Source organism: Lynx rufus, unplaced genomic scaffold (genome assembly GCF_022079265.1).
Source record: "Lynx rufus isolate CCGP_SWC_20201006 ecotype Redwood Valley unplaced genomic scaffold, mLynRuf1.p SCAF_1, whole genome shotgun sequence".
In the NCBI taxonomy this organism is placed as follows: Eukaryota; Metazoa; Chordata; class Mammalia; order Carnivora; family Felidae; genus Lynx; species Lynx rufus.
Window position 1 is genome coordinate 72,941,958 of NW_025814823.1, and position 19,147 is coordinate 72,961,104.

Sequence of the window (19,147 nt, forward strand, 5' to 3'; positions counted from 1 at the left end):
GTAGTAATAACAGTTGCAGGCACGAGATAAAGAAACCCTAAGGTCTACTAGTGAAGGGAACTGAGTTGTAAATCTTACCCAAAAAAAAGAAAAAAAATAAAGATTTTGACCCCAAAGCTCCAGAATTTCTTTCTTATGGGCTAATTGCTTTAACGATGGGAATACTACACAAGCAAGGCTATTTCATTTCTCTTGAAAACTCATTAGACTTTTATGAAACTTAGAAAATGTAGAAAACCATTACATCTGCAGCTCTCTTACAAGTATTCAAACCTATGTGATCATTCATGTGAAGGACCACGTATTTGAACGTAATCTTTACTCTGTTGGAGACTATAACAAGTATGTATATATGCTCACAGATAAATATAAATACCCTTTGCAATTATCATAATTTTAGTCTTCCTAAATTCTGAGGAGGGATCTTAGGATAGACAAATAGTGGACAAATAGAATCCACTCATTTCCTGCTGCCCCAGTGTTTCAACTCTGGGCTTGCTCTGTGGCAGAAGAAGTGTCAGAGAGATTACCGCCACTGGCACTGTGCCCACCAGGCCAACTGCACAGCTGGGAAAATTCTGACTTGTTCTTAATGTGTATATGATAGGCATGGCGATGTTTGCTGACCTAATGTAATTAATTGCCATCATTCTGCCAGAACATAATCATAATATCAGAAGATTAAAGAAAACATAATTGAGTGTTTCATCTATTCCTTGGAAAGCATTTCAAATGTCATCATCACGTTATAAAAAGTCATTCAGAATCCTCAAGGTCACTCCGAGTGTCCAAATGCTTAAATTAGTGCTGGTGGCATTGCCAGACTTCATCTAGTCTTCTGAGCTGGCTATTTTCCCCTCGCACTGTACTTGTCCACTTCTCAATCCCACTCTGTTGTCCATCTAAGAAACAGACTGTATAAAGCATTTTCCTTTGGAGAATTAAAAATAACAGGATCTGGGAATTATAGATCTTATACAATGTCCCTAAAGGTGGATTTTATTTTCATAGTACTTCACAAATGAATAGGCAGAAAAAAATGCCTAGGCGATAATGAAGAGAAAAACAGGTGCATGTACATATCAGGATACTAGTTTCTATCTGTGTGCCATTTTCATTGGGTGGGAAAGAGTACGTCATAGTAGTTATGATTATAGAATAATCATACATGAATACACACACCACACAGAGCACCTAGTAAAATAACTATTTTTTCCCAGTGGTAACATAATTCAGATTACTCAATTACCCTCAACAAACTCACTTGGAAGTGGGAATGCCCAAGAATAACTCATTAGTACCTTAAAATGACTCAGCTTTGCATACCCTACATTCACAAACTTCGGCATTATGTTTCTTCGCCATTGTATTGCTATTATCACCACTGTCTCTCAAATGTAAAATCACAAGTAGCCGATTTCACAATTTACCACTTTTTCCACAGTAAAAAGTTATTTTCAAGCACCAATTGCTTCTTGGTAGAACACTGACATCAATAGAAAATGCAATTAGGTATTGAACAGAATGGTTAAGGTAATTTTAACATGCTACTATTGGATCAATTAGTAGCCAGTAATTTCCAAGATATGCAGAGCTTTAGCAGACCCTTAGGCAAGTCTCTTGTTAAGAAAATGATTGGGATATTAGATAATTGAAATTAACTACTGCAACGTGCCACATTTCATAGTGAAATTAACTACTGCAACGTGCCACATTTCATAGTTTTCCCCAGTCATATTAGAGACACAATGTATAATGAAGTTGTTATTCATAAAAAATTTAAATAAATGATAGTTAGGTCCTGCTAGTTAATGGTGTAATGAGTCTGAGGAATTTCCAACTGGTCCCAAAGACTGACCATCAGGAATAAAATAAAGTTGAGGCTGGATTTTGTGACTCAGAAAATGAAAGTATTATTGAACATCCTGTGCTTCTTAAACAATGAGCTATTGCTGACACGGTTTCTTTCTTTCCTTCTTTTTTTGGTTATTGTTTTTCCATGAATGATGCATACAAATTAATAAGAATTTTGTCTGCATTCAAATTCCTACAAGGTGTTATTTGATTTTTTTTACATAAACACAAGGGAACTATTGCCCAAGGCCATTCTTCCCATTTCAATGTGCGAGCCTTCTCATGTAATGTAATTTTAAATTAAATAAAGGTTCACTGCTATTTCTCCTGGGTATATATTTGGCTTTGCTTCGTCTATAAAACAGTCTTTCAAAAGCCTCACACTGCATTAGGAAAATAGCTAACCCATTGATGGTACCTGTGGACCAATTTCTTCCTACTTTCCTCCTTCATTTTAATATGATATTGCACATTAGAGTTTATTTCTCCATGGACATTAAGAGAATGCCTCCTACCTTGTCTCTAAGTAAAAGTTGTCTAGAGAACTTCTGAACAGTTTAAAAGTTGAGTCTTCTGTTACTGATATTGCTAGTAATATAGAATTCTAACTGATAGTGGAATAAAAACAATGTAGGAGTTAGGTATACTGGCCACCATTCAATGGTATGTAAAGTTATCCAAGTTGCAAATTCTTGATAAAAAAATAATTTCCTATTGTTTCTGTTGATAACCTTAACTGATGGTTAGAGGATAGAAAGCAAAATGTTACATGAAAATATTTAAAAAATAATGCAGTAGATGCTCTGATTTCTTCCAAAGTTACTTAACTTTTTAATCATCATTTTACCATTTAACACAATAGCAAAAATAATATGAGTAATAAGTCTTGATTATAGAGGAGGTGCTTGTAAATTAATTTGCATCATTGCCTTGTGGGCATTTAATGTCATTTTTAAGAAAAAACAATGTTTCCCATACCTCAATAAATAGGCAACTCTCAAGGTAACATATCTTCATGTCATAATTTTACTCTTTATTACCTACGAGTAAGAAAGAAAATTGGTTTTTTTCAAAGCTGTGTCTGAGTACAGCCCAGGAAACCAAAACTCTTGAACCATAGCAGAGGATTGCTCACCATAGAAAATAAGTTGCCGTGACAAGGATCTCGGGTACTGAGTCTAAGGTTTATATAGTAGAAACAAAGCTTTAAAGGGCTCATGACTGAGAGACAGATGAGTTAATTGGAGAAGTTTACGTTAATGGGGAGTCATTGAGAATCAACCCCTTTTCCTTATCACCTGGTGAAGGGCATTCAGAGTTAATTTATTAAATAGCATGAGTAAACGCTTCTCTCATGACATAAATCAATACTCATCATTTGTCTGATTAGTACTGTTATGTATTATTTGTACCAGCTTAAAAGTAGAATGTTTCCTGCTTACCCACATAACCATTTCTGCTAAACAGTGGCCTAGATCTAGGATTAATAACCAAATAAAATATTTCCACCTTGTTAAACATGCAGCACTTCCAAAAATATCTTGTTCCCATTCAGTCTCTACCTCTATAGGGACAGCAAACAGCACCCAATCATGATGCTTTTGCATGGCTAGGACATGTCAATAAAAGTGACTTATGTCTCTTCATTTCATATAGTCATTAGACCTTAAAAGCAATAAATATCTAACTCCAAGCGAAACTTTTAAGATCTATTAAGTCCTTGCTCAAGAAGTGCATCATGTACCTTTCCATAAACTTGCATTCCAAACTGAATACATTACTTTAGGACAAACAGACAATGTTCAGTGAAACCCTAAGTAGCTCAGAGCACGTAACACACTTCCAGAATCTAAACAAATCATTCAAAGTGAAAATGCACTGTGTATGCACCGTACATTTATAGAGACTGTAAGTTCCATGAGGCCAGGGGTTGTGTCTGCCTTTTTCATTAGGTTCAGGAATGTGTTGCATCAATATTGGTCAACAGGTAATATCAGAATGGAAATATGGCCCATATTTTCAGTCAAATAACTGGTCATCAATCTTTCAATAAAACTATAAGTCTAAAACCAGTGGAAACAAAAGACATAAAGAAGAGGTAACAAGGAAAATTATCACCAAAGGAGTGATTCTTATCAGTTGTTTGCATACAACATGTGGGGAGGAACAGCCAGTTAGGCTTTTCAAAAAAAGTTGCTTTAGTTCTTTCTCAATAGAAAAGAAAAAGAGAGTAGTTTTCATATTGTTGTGAATTATTTCATAAATTATTTTTCATTTTTATTCCCAAGTGAACAAAAACTTGGATGTAAATGATTGGAGCTGCATTGAGGAAACTGAAAGAAACACCCAACTCATGGTCATGAATTCTCAGAGTCCCCGGCAGGTAGCTCACACGCAAGAAGTAGGAAGAGTAAGAATCCTCCAAAGGTAAAAAAATCAGAAAGAAAACTCATCCACTCAACTTGGATGGGTGATGTGTATCAATTTCAATCACGAGTCTCCCACATATGCAAACAATTTTTTTTTTGCAAACAATTTTTAAGGAAGCATAATTTGGCCCCAAATTTTAATAGCTATTAACTATTGCTTTACTATTAGAGCTGGTTTGCCATTCACTGTATGGTATATTGGCCTTGGCGTGTATATAGTTTTTGTGTAATTTTTTTTTCATGATGTGGAAAATGAAAGCAAAGAGATAGTTCATTCTCAAATATTGTTTATCTACCATTTTAGGTAGGTATTGTTTATCTATCATTTTGAAGTAGTCTTTAAAACTCCTTACATGCAAATATTTCTTTCATTATCTCCCACCTATCATCTACTCTCTACAAATACAAATTTTGAAAAAGTAAAACATTTCAATCAAACATAAATTTTGTTACTCTTTACAGTATTTCATTTTGCTCTAGAGAAGAATCAAGATAAAATGGCAAACTTCAATGGTATTTTTTTTCTTTGACACTAAAAGGAAATAAAAAACCAAAGTATTTGATGTCATTTCATGGACATCTGTAAATAATAAAATCCTTTCTCTAATTATGATTATTCATGTGCTTGTTTTAGAATTTTTTTAATGTTTGTTTATTTTTGAAGGAGAGAGAGGCAGAATGTGAGCAGGGGAGTAGCAGAGAGCAAGGGAGACATAGAATCCAAAGCAGGCTCCAGGCTCTGAGCTGTCAGCACAGAGCCTGACGTGGGGCTCGAACTCACAAACTGTCAGATCATGACCTGAGCTGAAGTCAGACGCTTAACCGATTGAGCCACCTAGGTGCCCCCCATGTGCTTGCTTTAAAATGTTCAAGTTCAAGTGCTAGCAAGATTTACCAGGAGTCAGGTTTTATTTTCTTGCTCCAAGATTCTCTCATAAGGTGAAGACATTACCACTCACTGTATTAATGCAAATATAACCATGTTGGAGTGCAGACATAGCATATCCAGTTCTGTCTCGGTGGGTTTGTCATGCTCTTTCAGGAAAAGAATGGGTAAATAGTGCTTTTCTGCAATTCTAGCTTGAGAAATAAACAGGCTCCTATATTCTTTGCTGATGCTTAATGTTTTCCAGTGGGGAAAAAGATAAATGACATTCATAATAAATATCATGAACAGGAGGGCACTTGAGGAATAAATTAATAAAATCTACCGGTGACATTTATTCCACCTTAGCAATAATCAATCAAAAGCTACAAATTAAAGACCTCCTACATATCCATCACTATTGAAAGAGTGATAAGAAATGTATAGATACAATCATGGAATCATAGAGTCTGAAAAAAGATAGGAGCCTTAAAATTCACCTCATCAAGATGTACATCCTATCCATTGGATGCTCAGGGGGTTTTTGTTGTTTCTAATTCAGCCCCATCTGATTATCTCTGAAGCTCCAGCACATACAGCGCATTAGCTGTCAGTGGAAGGCATCCGAAAGTGTTTCTTGAATGAGTGAATAAATAAATTCATGATTATAGACATCCCCACCAAGTGCTTGATTCTTCAGCCCATATTTAAGTGCTAAGTAATTATATTGAGTAGAAGTAGTTTTCCCTATATTTCTTGCAGACCCTTTTGTAATTAGACATAGGTGTTTAATTTTTGTGAGGTAGGTATTATGGGATTTGTGTAGTTAAGAAATCTGTATAATGATGGGTCCACATGGGATTAACTCGCTCTCTGTACTGGACCTGGAAAAGGAGTTCAAAGGTAGATCAAGCACAGGGACCTGCCGCTCACCTAAGAGGGAGGAGGAAGTCTCTTTAGTCCAGAAATGAGACTTGTGTGGAAAGACCCTGCTTAGAGGAAAAAAAAATGTCTCGGAGGAAATAGGGGTTTAGGAAAAATAAACAATTTATTAAATAAAAATATTTACTTCATTAGTAAATTTTTTTAACCTTAAAAGAGTTCATTTCTGAAGGAACCTAGGTTTGTTGTCTTTAGCAGCCTGCTCTGACAGGATGCCCTTGGTCTGAATTGGCCCTCCAATTCAACAGGTGCCCTGTGGCCCCCAGCTGACTGTCTCAGGCTGATTTCTCCCCTGAGCTTTAGGTGATGGAGACCACTTCTCCTTTTCAGGACTATAAACTAGCTGCCATTGGTTTGAAATTCAGTGTCTTTGTTTCTATTTTCTCAAGTCTCAGCAAAATAACACCTGTCCTTCCACATATTATCTTGATGCTCAAGGGCACATTTCTTGTCCTATTCTTCCCCAGACTGAGTGGAGCAATCACAGACAAGGCTTTTCTCTTTGTGTATCCTCACAGGCCAGCTCACCTGGTCAACAGGAAAGGTGAGCACTACTTATGGCCATGTCTTTCTGCTTACTGCAGGGGCCTGAACCAGGCCGTGAACTTGTAAACATCATCATCATCATCATCATCATCATCATCATCAATGGTAAATATAAAATCATTTCATCTCAATGCCCTGGTTCCTGAGACACTGATGTAGACCCATGTTTATCAAAGTGTGCTCCTTCAGACATCTGCACTAGAAATGCCTGGGATACATAGTCAAAATTCTGATTCTGGAGATGCACTGGATTCACTGAATTGGAATCTTTCAGGCTAATGTTCTATGATCTGGTTATCTGCACTGCTTCTGAGTAAGTCTTACGTATCTTGTGTTGAGGGTTGTGAACCACTGTGAGAATATCTGAAGGCCTGATATTTCCCTCCCATATTGTTAGCATCATTTTTATACAGGTTAGGAATTTAACTCAGTTAGTCCTCTGCTTTACTATCCACTGTCCCAAATTGCCTGTACAGATGCTGTATACTTGGGAATTAATTAAAATACATTAGTAAGCTTTCTCAAGAAGTGTGTTATTTTATAAAGTTCTTTCTAACATCTAACTTCACTTATGCTGATGTCATTCACCTCATCTCTTCATTTTCTGTCTCACATTTGGGAGGAAAAGGAAAATTATCACCATCCATCATAGAACATTCTTTCTCTATCTGCACGTCATTCTTAAAGACAGCCCTGAGACATGATTATTGCAGAATAAAGAAGCTTTGTCATCATCCAGTAGTCAACCAATAGGATTATAACCCACCTGCATATTCTGGGGACAAACCGAACACATCCCGAACTGAATGCAGCAGGTTCACCACCGAAGTATCCCCCTCCTGGTTTTGTCCTCAGTGAGGAGTACCACCGAGCACCAGGTTCTGAGCCAGTCCTCCCAGAGCGAGCCCACCCCCGATACCCAGACCACCACAGACTTCTTTCCATATCTCCTCAGAAAACACTCCAAATATCTCTCATCCGTTCCAATCCCTTAATCCAAAGCTTGCCAACATCACCATCTCCAGGTCCAGAAACAAAGTCAACATGTGCAGCATCTTCCTTTATAAAATTAAGGAGAAGTTGTCACTGTGGCTAAATAGTAGACAGAAGAGTGCATTCCCCACCCCAGATCGTGTGTGCACTTAATGCTGTCCAAACAGAACAAACATTTGTAGTTTGCAAGCTCTATTTGGTTTCTATCTTTTTTTTTTTATCTCTTCTCCCCCTGTTCCCTCACCTCCCTGACCCTGGTAACCACTGCTCAAGTCTTACGTTTATGTATTTGATTTGTTTAGATTCCACAAGTAACATCATGCAAGTGTTTTCTTTATGTGTCTGGCATATTTTACTTCTCCGTGTTGTTGCAAATGACAGGATCTCCCTTCTTAAGGCTGAGTATTATCCCTCTGTATGTCCTCAGCATCCCTCACCTGGCCTGTTGCAGTGCTTGTCACACCATCACTAGCCTCTTTCCACTAATCTTCACCATCACAGGCATAATCCTCTGGAAGCCAAGTATGGCCACACTGTTTCCTTGCCTAGAGAATAACCAAGCACAGCCAGCATTCTGGAAAGGGGGCTAAGGGAAGGGAAATAGGTAAAAGTGGTCATGGGGCTGGAGCAGACAAGGTATTTTGGGTGTGGTCTGAAAGCCTAGACTAGGCTTCACCAGGGAGGGTCTTGTTTTCTCCACCCCAGAGTGGTGGGAGTCAGGGAGTCCCAGAAAGATGATGGAGTGAGCACAAGACATGGTCCTCCCTCTCTCTTTTCCTTGTAACATGACTTCCCTGCTTCCTTCCCTTTGATATCTGCTCCTCTTTCTTTTCTCCACTCTTTCCCTAACGCTGCCTAGTGTATCTCCCCACTGCTGGTTTGTGATCTCCTTTCCATTTTCTTTTTCCCCCTCTTCTTCCTCTTAAGCTTCAGTGTCTTCTCTTCCTCAACCCCAGCTCCTGCCTTCACACTCCTTAAAATGGCACTGGAACTTGGATAGCCTAAAAATACATTTAATTCTTTGTATAGCCTACTACCAACCTAACATAGGGTGTTTCGTATCTTTCTTTTGCCCAAAAGGCTGCTTAAAATTAGTTACATGTAGTTACCATTTGCATTTGTTCCTCAATTGCTTTTTCCTTCTGGCAAGTGACCCTAAGTAGAATGACAGCATCCTTGCCTTTGTCATAATCAATTACTCTGTGCATCAGTGTTCAGTGTCGTGGGAATTACATGAGCACTGGAGTGAAATTAACTAATGTGCCATACTTGATTCCTTGTTACTATAAATTATCTTAGCCAAAATACCAAGAAAGGATAATAGCCATTTTCAAATTGGGCAATATATCCAACTGAGTCATAATGCAACAGGAACCATAGGGAAACTTAATGAAAAAAGAAATATTTTTTAAGCATAGCAAGTAAAGCTTTAAAATATGTGCAAATTTGAAAACTATTATTTAACATTTCATAAAAAGAAATAAAAACACTCTGACCAAAAGTATAATCATGTGAATAAATGTGTGCATAATTTAAGCACAATACCTAATTCCAATGAAACACACAAATATATATGTATATATATATATATATTTATATATAAATATATACATATTTATGTATAGTCTCAAAAGGTGTTAGATATTGTTTGTGCAGAAGAACATGTATATCAAGTCAGAGATTGTTTGAAAATCAGAGATATTAATAATCATTTCAAATCTAATACACTTTTTAAAATAAAGAAACTAACCCATTCAGAGAGATCAACACTGAAGGATGAAAGGTGGAAACACTTCCATTCTGAAAAGGGCATCTCTGTGTATCCTGATGAACTTAGACTCCTGCTTGGTTTAGTTTTGCCTCCCTACTCCCAGGGGGCAGAGTATGAAAGGCTGGTCCCCAAGGTGAGCAGTTTTCAGATGCTACTGAGGCCCTTGGTTTAGGGACAAAGGATATTGATGGCCATTGATGGTATATGTGGCTCAGATTACTTGATTAACCCCCTGCCTAGAGCCTAAATTAAAAAAAAAAAGCCAGGAGGCAGGGACAAAGTACCTTAGCAACACTGGGATACGTAGTGAGCCATTTTCTGAGAACGGATGTCCCATAGATGCTAGAGACAGGATGGGTATCAAGGATGGCCAAAAAACTCACACAACACCCCAAAGCATAGAAATATGGGTGAATGATTGTGTGTACCGTATATGAGTAACTCTCAGGAAAGAATAGAGAAGCTGGAGGGAAACTGGGCACCACACTGTGAAAAAAAAAGTCAGTTCCATTTCTAAACCCCAAACCTGAGTGATGAACAGAAGAACAATGTCAAGAGGAAAATAACGTTGTTCCATCCAATTTTATGAGAGCGATGGACTCTGCAGGAAGATGTATGATTGATGGGAAATGAGGCAGGGACTCTGAGGCTTTCCTGTCTGGGATGCTTTGGGACACTGAAGCAACACAAATCACCATATGTAAGAGACACCTGCTGGCACAGAGGTAGGGAAGCAAAACCACCTTCTCAGAAGAGGCTCTGAGAAATATTTCTGAAGGATGGGAGTACAATATTACAAAACTACCTCATGTATAATAGATAAGATTTTGAGGTCCTTAAAACGTGTTTTTGCAGAATATATGGCGTTTACCTTATTTTCCTGAATTAAAGACCATTTCATACCCCCTCCTTCCACATTCATTGTCTATCGATAGTTGGGTTGCTAATTTAGTGAAGAAGAGGACAGAACTGCTTCACATTTCTGCAAACTTCAAATTAGAGGCAAAGGAAGTTAGGAAAACCAAATATTTTATTCTACTCAGTGTCGGGCTCTGCACCTAGGTACCTGCCTACCAACTCTACTCTTACTACCTTAACCTAAAGGTACCATCATCTCCCCCACCAGCCATTTCAAAAATAATTGCTATATGGTTGTTGATGGTTGAGCTACCAGCTTTTGACTGACCCACTAGTGGGTGGACGGAGGATCCTTTCCTACTAAACCCACTGAATTGAAACATTGGGAATCTGACCCAAAGAATCTACCTTTTCTCCCTCTTTCCAGGTGATTCTTATGAGCCCAAATATTTACAAATCACAGTAGCAGTGTTACTTTTTTTGATTCATTTAACAAATCTACATGAAAAAGGATTGTCTTCCTCTCCAGTTGTATCACTTGGTTAAGAAACTCAAAGCAAATATTAATCTCAGGAGAGCCCCAGGGCTTACTGCCTCCCCAGATTCCTGCATTTGGGTAACAGAAATATTTATATCACCCTTTGGAATATGATATTCTCATAAATGTCAGCCTGTGATAAGATAGCAATAATGAGTCTTTATACATTTTATGTATGTTGCTTATGTCATCATTCAGAAAAATCAAACAGACTAAAACCAGAATTTTAAAACCCCCAAATTAACTTAAGTATCCAGGGAAACATTTTAATTGTATAGATGAGAAGCTTGAGAAGCAAAGACTGGGGCATGAATGATAACATGGGCCTTGGCTGGATCCGGGGTCCAGGTGTCCTGAGAAAGCCCATGGTTCTACTCACCATCAGTGTCTTTTCCTTCCTCCCCCCTCCCCCTTTTCCTCTTCTCATATCAGAAACACATTCTGACTTCCACTCTTCTCTATCTGTGCCCCAATGATGAACAATCCTTTCCTTCATTCTGAGTTCTTCAGTATTCAGAATTTACCTTCAAACCATGTCTCTCTACAGAGGATTTTCTTAGTCTTTTAAAGCTACAGATTGCTTGAAAAAAAATTGTTCCTCATGGTGCTATAGACAGTTTATAGTTGTTCAAAATACATGTATTTCCCAAAATCATATTAAACTAATTCTTTAATGTAAATATTCCCTTGTCAGTTTCTGTTCTACCATCTTGCAGCTTGTCTTCTACCTTTGAGAAAATTGTTCATATCTGACATTAAATCTCTTGATATACATCTCTGAGGAACATATTATAATCATCATGACCACAAAAGAGACGACTATTGTCATATAAAAGGAAAGATTCCACAGGGAACATGTGCCTTCAGCATCAGAAATGTGTTTATTTTCATTTAGTACTTTTTTTTTGTCCCACGTCCCCCACCGGAGGACAAATTGAATATCTTTACTTGGATGGCAGGGGCTTATGAGAGTTACTTCCTGAAATGCAAATAGAGAAATATGCATCTCAAATCAAAACTCTAATGTGATTTTCATTCAACAGAATTTATTTTGAATGATCTGTGTGTTTTATTGCCTAGCTTCTAAATCTATGGATCCTCAGTAAAATTGGTCCCATATTGGGTACTAGTTTTCACTGTGCAAACATTAAGTTGATCTTTTTAAAGTGGGCACAAGCTTAAAACAGATTCCTTCATTTCCAAGACTTTAATCTTTATTACTTTTTTCTTTAAACCTGAGGTTGACTGGAGCTTTCCTTTTAAAGCATTTACTCAACTTAACTTCAAAACCTCTTAGCTGAGTTAGCCATGTGTGGCATGGCTTTTTAAAAAACTTTTTTTAATGTTTATTTTTGAAAGAGAGACAGAGACAGAGTGTGAGTGGGGGAGGGTCAGAGAGAGAGGGAGACACAGAATCTGAAGCAGGCTCCAGACTCCAAGCTGTCAGCACAGAACCAGATTCGGGGCTCGAACCCATGGACCATGAGATCATGACCAACTGGGGCTGAAGTTGGAGGCTTACCTGACTGAGCCAACCAGGTGCCCCCGGTATAGTTTTTTTTTTTTAATTTAAATTTCAAAAGTTACATGTAATAAATTTTAAGAATATTAAATGCTTAGTACATAATATCAACTTTTTCCCAGAGAGATGCAATTTTCTATGATTTCTTTTTTAAGTTTGAGAATCTCCAAAGGAAAAGGATCATGTTTCAAATTACACTTCTTAATAATTGAAATGAAATCTGTTCCCTAGGTAGCAAATCCCTAAAGGTTTTCCTTACATCATCATGTGTTTATAAGTTCTTGTTAGATAGAATAGGTGCCAGACCATATGATGAAAAATGTCTGGCACATAGAAGCATTATAGTGAAACAGTTAAAATGTAAGCTAATGAGTCAGACTATTAATGCTCAAATCCTGTCTTCTGTATTTACTACCTGGGTGACTGCACAGATTCTTAAACTCTCTGTGCATCAGTATCACCATTTTAAAAGCATTTGCTCAATAGGATTAGATGAGCTAATAATGGCCAGTGCTTAGAACAGTGTTGGGCAGAGTTTACTATATAAATACTAGCCATTATTATTACTATAGAAGTATATCTATTGTTATTATATAGTATAGCAATTGTTACATTGTGTTGTGCTATATTATTAACCTAGTGAGTACTCACTACTTATGAAATAGAGGACTATGGAAATATATTCTTTTAATATTTTTGAATGTTTATTTTTTTTTTGAGAAAGAGAGAGACAGAGTGCGAGCAGGGGAGGGACAGAAAGAGAGGGAGATACAGAATCCAAAGCAGGCTCCAGGCTCCGAGCTGTCAGCACAGAGCCCGACGCAGGGCTCGAACTCACAAACCATGAGATAACGACCTGAGTCAAAGCCAGCCGCCCAACTGACTGAGCCACCCATGTGCCCTGGAAATATATTCTTTTTACTGAAATATTTTAAGTTCACATTTCATTACATTGAAATAAATAGCACTTTAACTATGGAGTAATAGTAAAGATTGGAAGTTGCATTTGATTTGCATTGGAGTCCTTTTCCTGAAAGACGGCTGAGGATTATAAGGGCCTGGCCTATGCAGTGGGGATCTCACAGGGTGGGGGATGGACAGATAGAATATCTTTGACCAGATCCTGGATTCAAAGCAAAGAGTCAAGATAGGAAGAGAAGAAAGGCAACATCTGTAAGTCAAGAATCAAGGCACCAAAAGGAAGGCACAGATGCCAAGGAACTGGAGAACCAGGGACATTGAGAACAGAAAATAACGGGTCAACAATAAACCTGAAGTTGTCACTGAAACAGATTGGGGCAGATGCTGTCACCCATAGCTAGCCTTATGAGACCTGATTCCTGGGCAGGAGGCCGTATGGACCAGCCATTAGTCCCTTCATCACTTCTATTACTGCTGCACTGCTTTCCACCAAACACAACCTGAACTTGCATTTTCGGCAAAGACACACACTCAAGATGATATTCATTACCTTAAAAAATGGCATTCGTGTGCAACTTCATCACAAAAGAAATAGAAAGCACCTCCCTCAGTAGCAAAAAGATAAAATAAACATTCACGTGTCCCTCTGACATCAACACATGTATCAGAGCACAACAAACAACATGATAAAATCATCAACAGAAACAGAGACCTATAAGTTATGGCAGATACTGCAACTAATAATTTTTAGGTATGTCAAAGATTACCTGGGGGGAAAGAAAGAAACAAAAATAACAGAACAAATGTCAAATTCATAAAATTGACTTGTATCTGAAAGAAGGCATCTCCAGAAAGTGATCTTTATCTGAATCATACTTCTCTGAAAGGGGAGGATAGGGAATTCTAGCTTGATCTTGCTCTCAGTCTGTTGAATATTCATTTTGGGCAACAGAACGCAATTTACATCATGTGAGGCCCAGGTCTGTGTGCAGGAACACCCTTTAGGGAACTCAGATGAAGCTTCTAAAATAACAAGAACATTTTCCAGTTCACCGCAGAGGGAATCCGCAGCTCGAATTTCATTTTCTTTGACAGGTTTTTCCAGATTTGCTCAAGAAAATGCCCCAGAGAATGATTCTGCTTAAGTTTTACGTGCGTGTGTGTGTGTGTGTGCGTGAGGGCGTGTGCGTGGGTAATGTCTGTATACATGTTTACATGTAGTTTTTTGATGATAATATTTAGCAATAACAGAGTTTTAAAGAATTTAAATGAACATGACATGCAAACCCAAATAAGAGCATTTTTCTTTGAGGTACCATGAATTTAACCTGTCAACTTTTGCTCAAAGGCGAAAAGAAATACTTTCATCTAAGTCTCTATTGTTTGGTCCTATGGCAGAAAATAATTCTGACTCCACTATAATGTATGGATACAGCACATCTGAATGAGACTTATGTGTAAATAATAAATATTGCAGAAGAAGTCATATGGCTAAAAAGGTGCTCAACTTCTAGGATACGTTAACACAAAACAGAAAGACCTTAGATTTAAATTCGATACACATTTTATAAGTATTTTTGCCTGCAAAACATTGACACAATTTGAATTCCTGGTTTCAAAAGAACTACTCTTTTTAAATTTTATTTTTTAGAATTCATAATAATTCTGTTTCTTTTTATAAAATAATCTTTTACAGGAAACTCTCTAAGACAAGTACATTTCTAAATAGAAATAAAAGATTATATTAACCTCAACCCTTTCAAAATTATTCAATTTTCTACAAACTAGCTCATTTTTTTAAAATACGCAAACGCACAATTTTAAGAGGTAATATTACTCTTCCACTTGACATATATACTGATATTATCAGACAGGGATGAATAATAAAGAAACAGCCCTTACAGCACTGTAGTAAAGATCAAATATTAAAGCAAAGATGGCAGAGTCAATAGACACAGATCCTTCTCATTTTTGTTGTTGCTACTACCGTTTTGGGGTTTTTTTTGCAAACATTGAATGAATGGCCAACACCTTTGGCATGTTACTTACTGATGGGTAGAGGTAACCTTCTCCATTCATGGCTATATACAATCCTGTCTTCACTCCCTGGATGGCAACAACGCGCAGTCCCACTGGTATGAGGTTGAACAGTGCTGTAAAGATAAACATGGCCTGTCACAAATAGGCAGGGGAAGCAAAGCTTTGCCATCACTTTTCTGTCTTTCATTTCTTTTATTGAAAAAAAAATCATCTATGTTACAACCTTCTGAGAAGTTCCAATTAGTTAAGTTTTATTTCTCTTTCTAATGAAGACGTATCTTCAATGGGTAAAATCAGCCCTTGAGCTTCAACGTATAGATATCAGCAGTCCACCTATAGCATTGCAAAGAATTGGTGGACCAATACACAGACTCAAGCCTGGAATCATGATTCCAGTATCACAGTCTCTGACATCGTTTGATGCCAAAAGAAATCAGCTGTGAAGATTCTCAAAGAGTGGAATCAAAAAAGTCCAAGTTGAATGTGTAGTCTGGTCTTTCAAGCAGAAAGCATGTTTTATCACTGCAGTGCAGGACAGGCTAGAAGTTTAAAAGATAATTTCAAAACTAAATTAGTCTTGCTGAACCAACATGAGATGACAGCAGAGCCCAGAAAAGGTGTGTACCTGCCAATGTGCTCAATTTAGAAAGAACGAATCATACTGAACGGCATGCACATTTTAAAGAGAGACATTTTTTTTTTACTAATATCTTATAAAACTGTGAGTGATAACTAAGAGGGGAAAGTGTTCAATTTTACCCATCTGTGAGATAAAAACTCATTTATGTTTCCATGTATCATTTCTTCCCTTATTGACCAGAAAAGTATTTTTCTATTATTTTACATAGTACAGATAGCAATGTTATCACTGAGTTTTAAAAAAAAGTCTTAACATTCCTTTAACACATTGTCATCCTGGGGTTACATGTTGACTCTTTTGTGGTTATTCTAGCACCATCCTCAGTATTAACTGCTTCATGATTTGGGGGACCTTAACGTAAATACATTTTTAAGAGAGCTATTAATTATCCACAGTGCGGTTATCTGCTCCCACTCAAGGTCTTAATTCAAGAGTAGTTCCAACTAACTGGATCAGGCCAGAACAGGCAACGACAACCCTGAAATGTTGAAGTAAACATGTAAACAAAATACCTGAGGTTTAGGTTCTCAAATGTATTCCACAAAAGACAAATAATTTGAAAAGTGTGGGTAATTTTGGCTTCAATCTATGGGTCTACTCAGTATATAATTAAAAATGTACTTTATAAATTAATTTCTATTTAATTCTGAGGCATCACATTTTTTCTCTGAAGGGTGGGGGAAATTTATACCTTCTTTTCCAAGTATTACATGTTACTGATCCCAAGATGTCAAGATGCCTGTGATGAAAGGAACATGGCAGGCCATGGTCATAGATAATCATCCCTAAAGGAATACTCAGGGGCAAAATGATTAAGTGGATACTAGCTTTCATGATTCAACCTATCTTTGGACTCTTTTCCATAGGATTCTAGAGGCTTATGTTATAAAAGAATGAGGCTTATGCTTGCTCACTTCTATTACTTAATAGTAAACATGAGTGGGAGTCATTGAACAGTACATGGTACTTGTGTCATTGTAACTCAGTATTTCTTCTTTGTGGGACAGGACCATTGGCTAATTTCACTCTTAGCCAGAACACCTAAACTCTCCTATTTCCCTTATATTTTGAAAGGATGGGTACCATAGAACAATTCCTGATTTAGGTGTAAAAGTTCTGGAGAAAAAAAACATAGTTGGATGCCTGTCCTTGAAAACTATTCTAACTTAACCCATTCAAACTTAATCATTCTAATCTTTATACACTCCTAATGGTATTTGTAGGTGCCATATATTTGATAGAGGCCAGATGGTATAATTCTAGAAAGTAAGTACATCATGAACTCATCAAAATAATATGGTATAGGAAAGAGAAAAATTATAGATGATAGCCTAAAATGACCTTACCAAAAAATAGGTTTTTTCCCTAGGATTTTGGTTGGGACCTGAATTCCAAAATGTCAGTTATTATCATTTACAGAAAGACAAATCAAAGTTAATCCATGTAACCACTGTCATGTGGAAGCCCATTCAGAGCTGATCATGATGAATCCATGGTGCTAATTAAAACTACAGATACCCATGTTAATTGAGACATCATTATATTTTCCATTCCTTTTGTATTTTATATAATTATAAAGCAATGTCACAAAGCCTAGGGGAGTTCAGAATAATAAGATGTTCATGCTACCCTATTTATTCTGTGGAACACTCTAGTTTTCCGTACAGTAGTGATTTTCAATCCCGGCCATACTTTAAAATTAGCTGTATTCATAAAGCAGAATATCCATGCCCAAACACAGACTAATTAAATTAAATAAGAATTTCTGGAAGTGGGTTTAGGGTTTAGGGCATAAGGAAATTTTTTAAAAAGCTCCTCAAATGACGCTGAAGTACAGCCAAGATGGGAACAGCCATCCCAAGGCCTGTAGCATGGTGGTAGCTGTGAGTGATGGGCAATTTTTACACATCAAATTATCAGGTCGGGAATTTCTAAGATGAGAGGGGTGCTTGTAGCATTTATTAAATCTGGTTATGGGAGCAGTTAAGTTTAAGAGCACAGGAAAACCTCAGGACATCCCCAAAAGCAAACTAGGGGAAAAGAAAACTACACCCTAATCAAATGCCATAGTTCATGGTAAGGCTAATGTTTAGTAGATAGATGGGCAGCTCTAAGAATTTTAAATGAATATACCCTGAAAATGAGTGTGTGATGAAGTAACCTGTGTACTCATTTCTTTCTGTGAAAGATCTCTCCAGGGCACATAGATGCCAATAGTAAGCAGTCAAGTTGCTACAGTATCTTCTCTATTAGGACCAATCACCCATCATCAGTCACTGTCATGCCACTTTCCTTCCGGGAGATTTCTAGATCTTGGGCTGGAAAACCCAGGGAGGATGTTAGGATCAGGCTCACTGTCTGCTGGCCTTTCTCTCTCTTCTCAACTCACCTAAAAATCTTGACAAAGGCAGCTTAGTAGGGTCGTTCTGACTGTACCTAGTTCTAAATAAGCTCATGTTCAGTTGTGGGGATATGTGTCCAACTCAAATCATGAAGATTTGAAGCCTCAAGCCTCAGTTTTGTCATATAGTAACTTTCAAGGTGGCAGCATGGTTACCTTTAGATTATTTCTCCTTATTTTTCCTACTTACAGATTACTAGTCTTTGGTTTGGATTCAGAGGATTATCAAAAATCTGGAATGCATTTGTGAATTCTTACATCACACCCTTCGTCAAACCAAAAGGGCAGTGCTGCCAGGACCCGCCTACCAGCATCTCTAGTGCTCACCCTCATGTTTAGAGAATACTTTTCATGGCTTATGATTTTCTGAAGATTCATAAGACTACTGTAATGAACCAGAGAAAAGAAAATAATCTTAAAATTCTATCTAAAAAATGTGCTTTTCAACTACAAAAGTGATGACACACAAAAGTAGAGTGAATCAGTAATTCCCACGGCTTTTATAAAACTACCACAGTCCTGCCATGTTTTATTAAGTTTTATGGTCATATAATTTTTAATGGCCTTTTGAGGAGAGAACCTGTATCTCACCCTGTTTCTCTCTATTCTGCTATGTTTTGGAAAATGTTGAAATGGTAACAAAACTAACCCAACTGGCCAAAAGGGCACATAAAATGGAACAGAAGGTGTGGGACAGCTCTTTGCACAGGAATGCAAGCCCCTTGAGTGTGGGCACTAGGACTTGGTTCTGTGGCTTCTCTACAGGAGATCCTGTCCCCTCTTTATTGTTTAAATTGTTCCTCGACAGTATTAGGGGGATTAGAGAG

General features: G+C 37.4%; 1 protein-coding gene across 4 annotated transcripts in view; it reads right to left on the reverse strand.

Annotated features, from left to right (window-relative positions):
• The window catches only part of FGF14 (fibroblast growth factor 14), a 614,997-nt gene that overhangs the window by 100,678 nt on the left and 495,172 nt on the right, over positions 1–19,147 (reverse strand). For all 4 annotated transcript variants that reach the window (XM_047085069.1, XM_047084855.1, XM_047084920.1 and 1 more), the window contains one exon: positions 15,289–15,392. In XM_047085069.1, the coding sequence (XP_046941025.1) occupies positions 15,289–15,392 (104 nt within the window). The remainder of the gene's footprint in view (positions 1–15,288; positions 15,393–19,147) is intronic.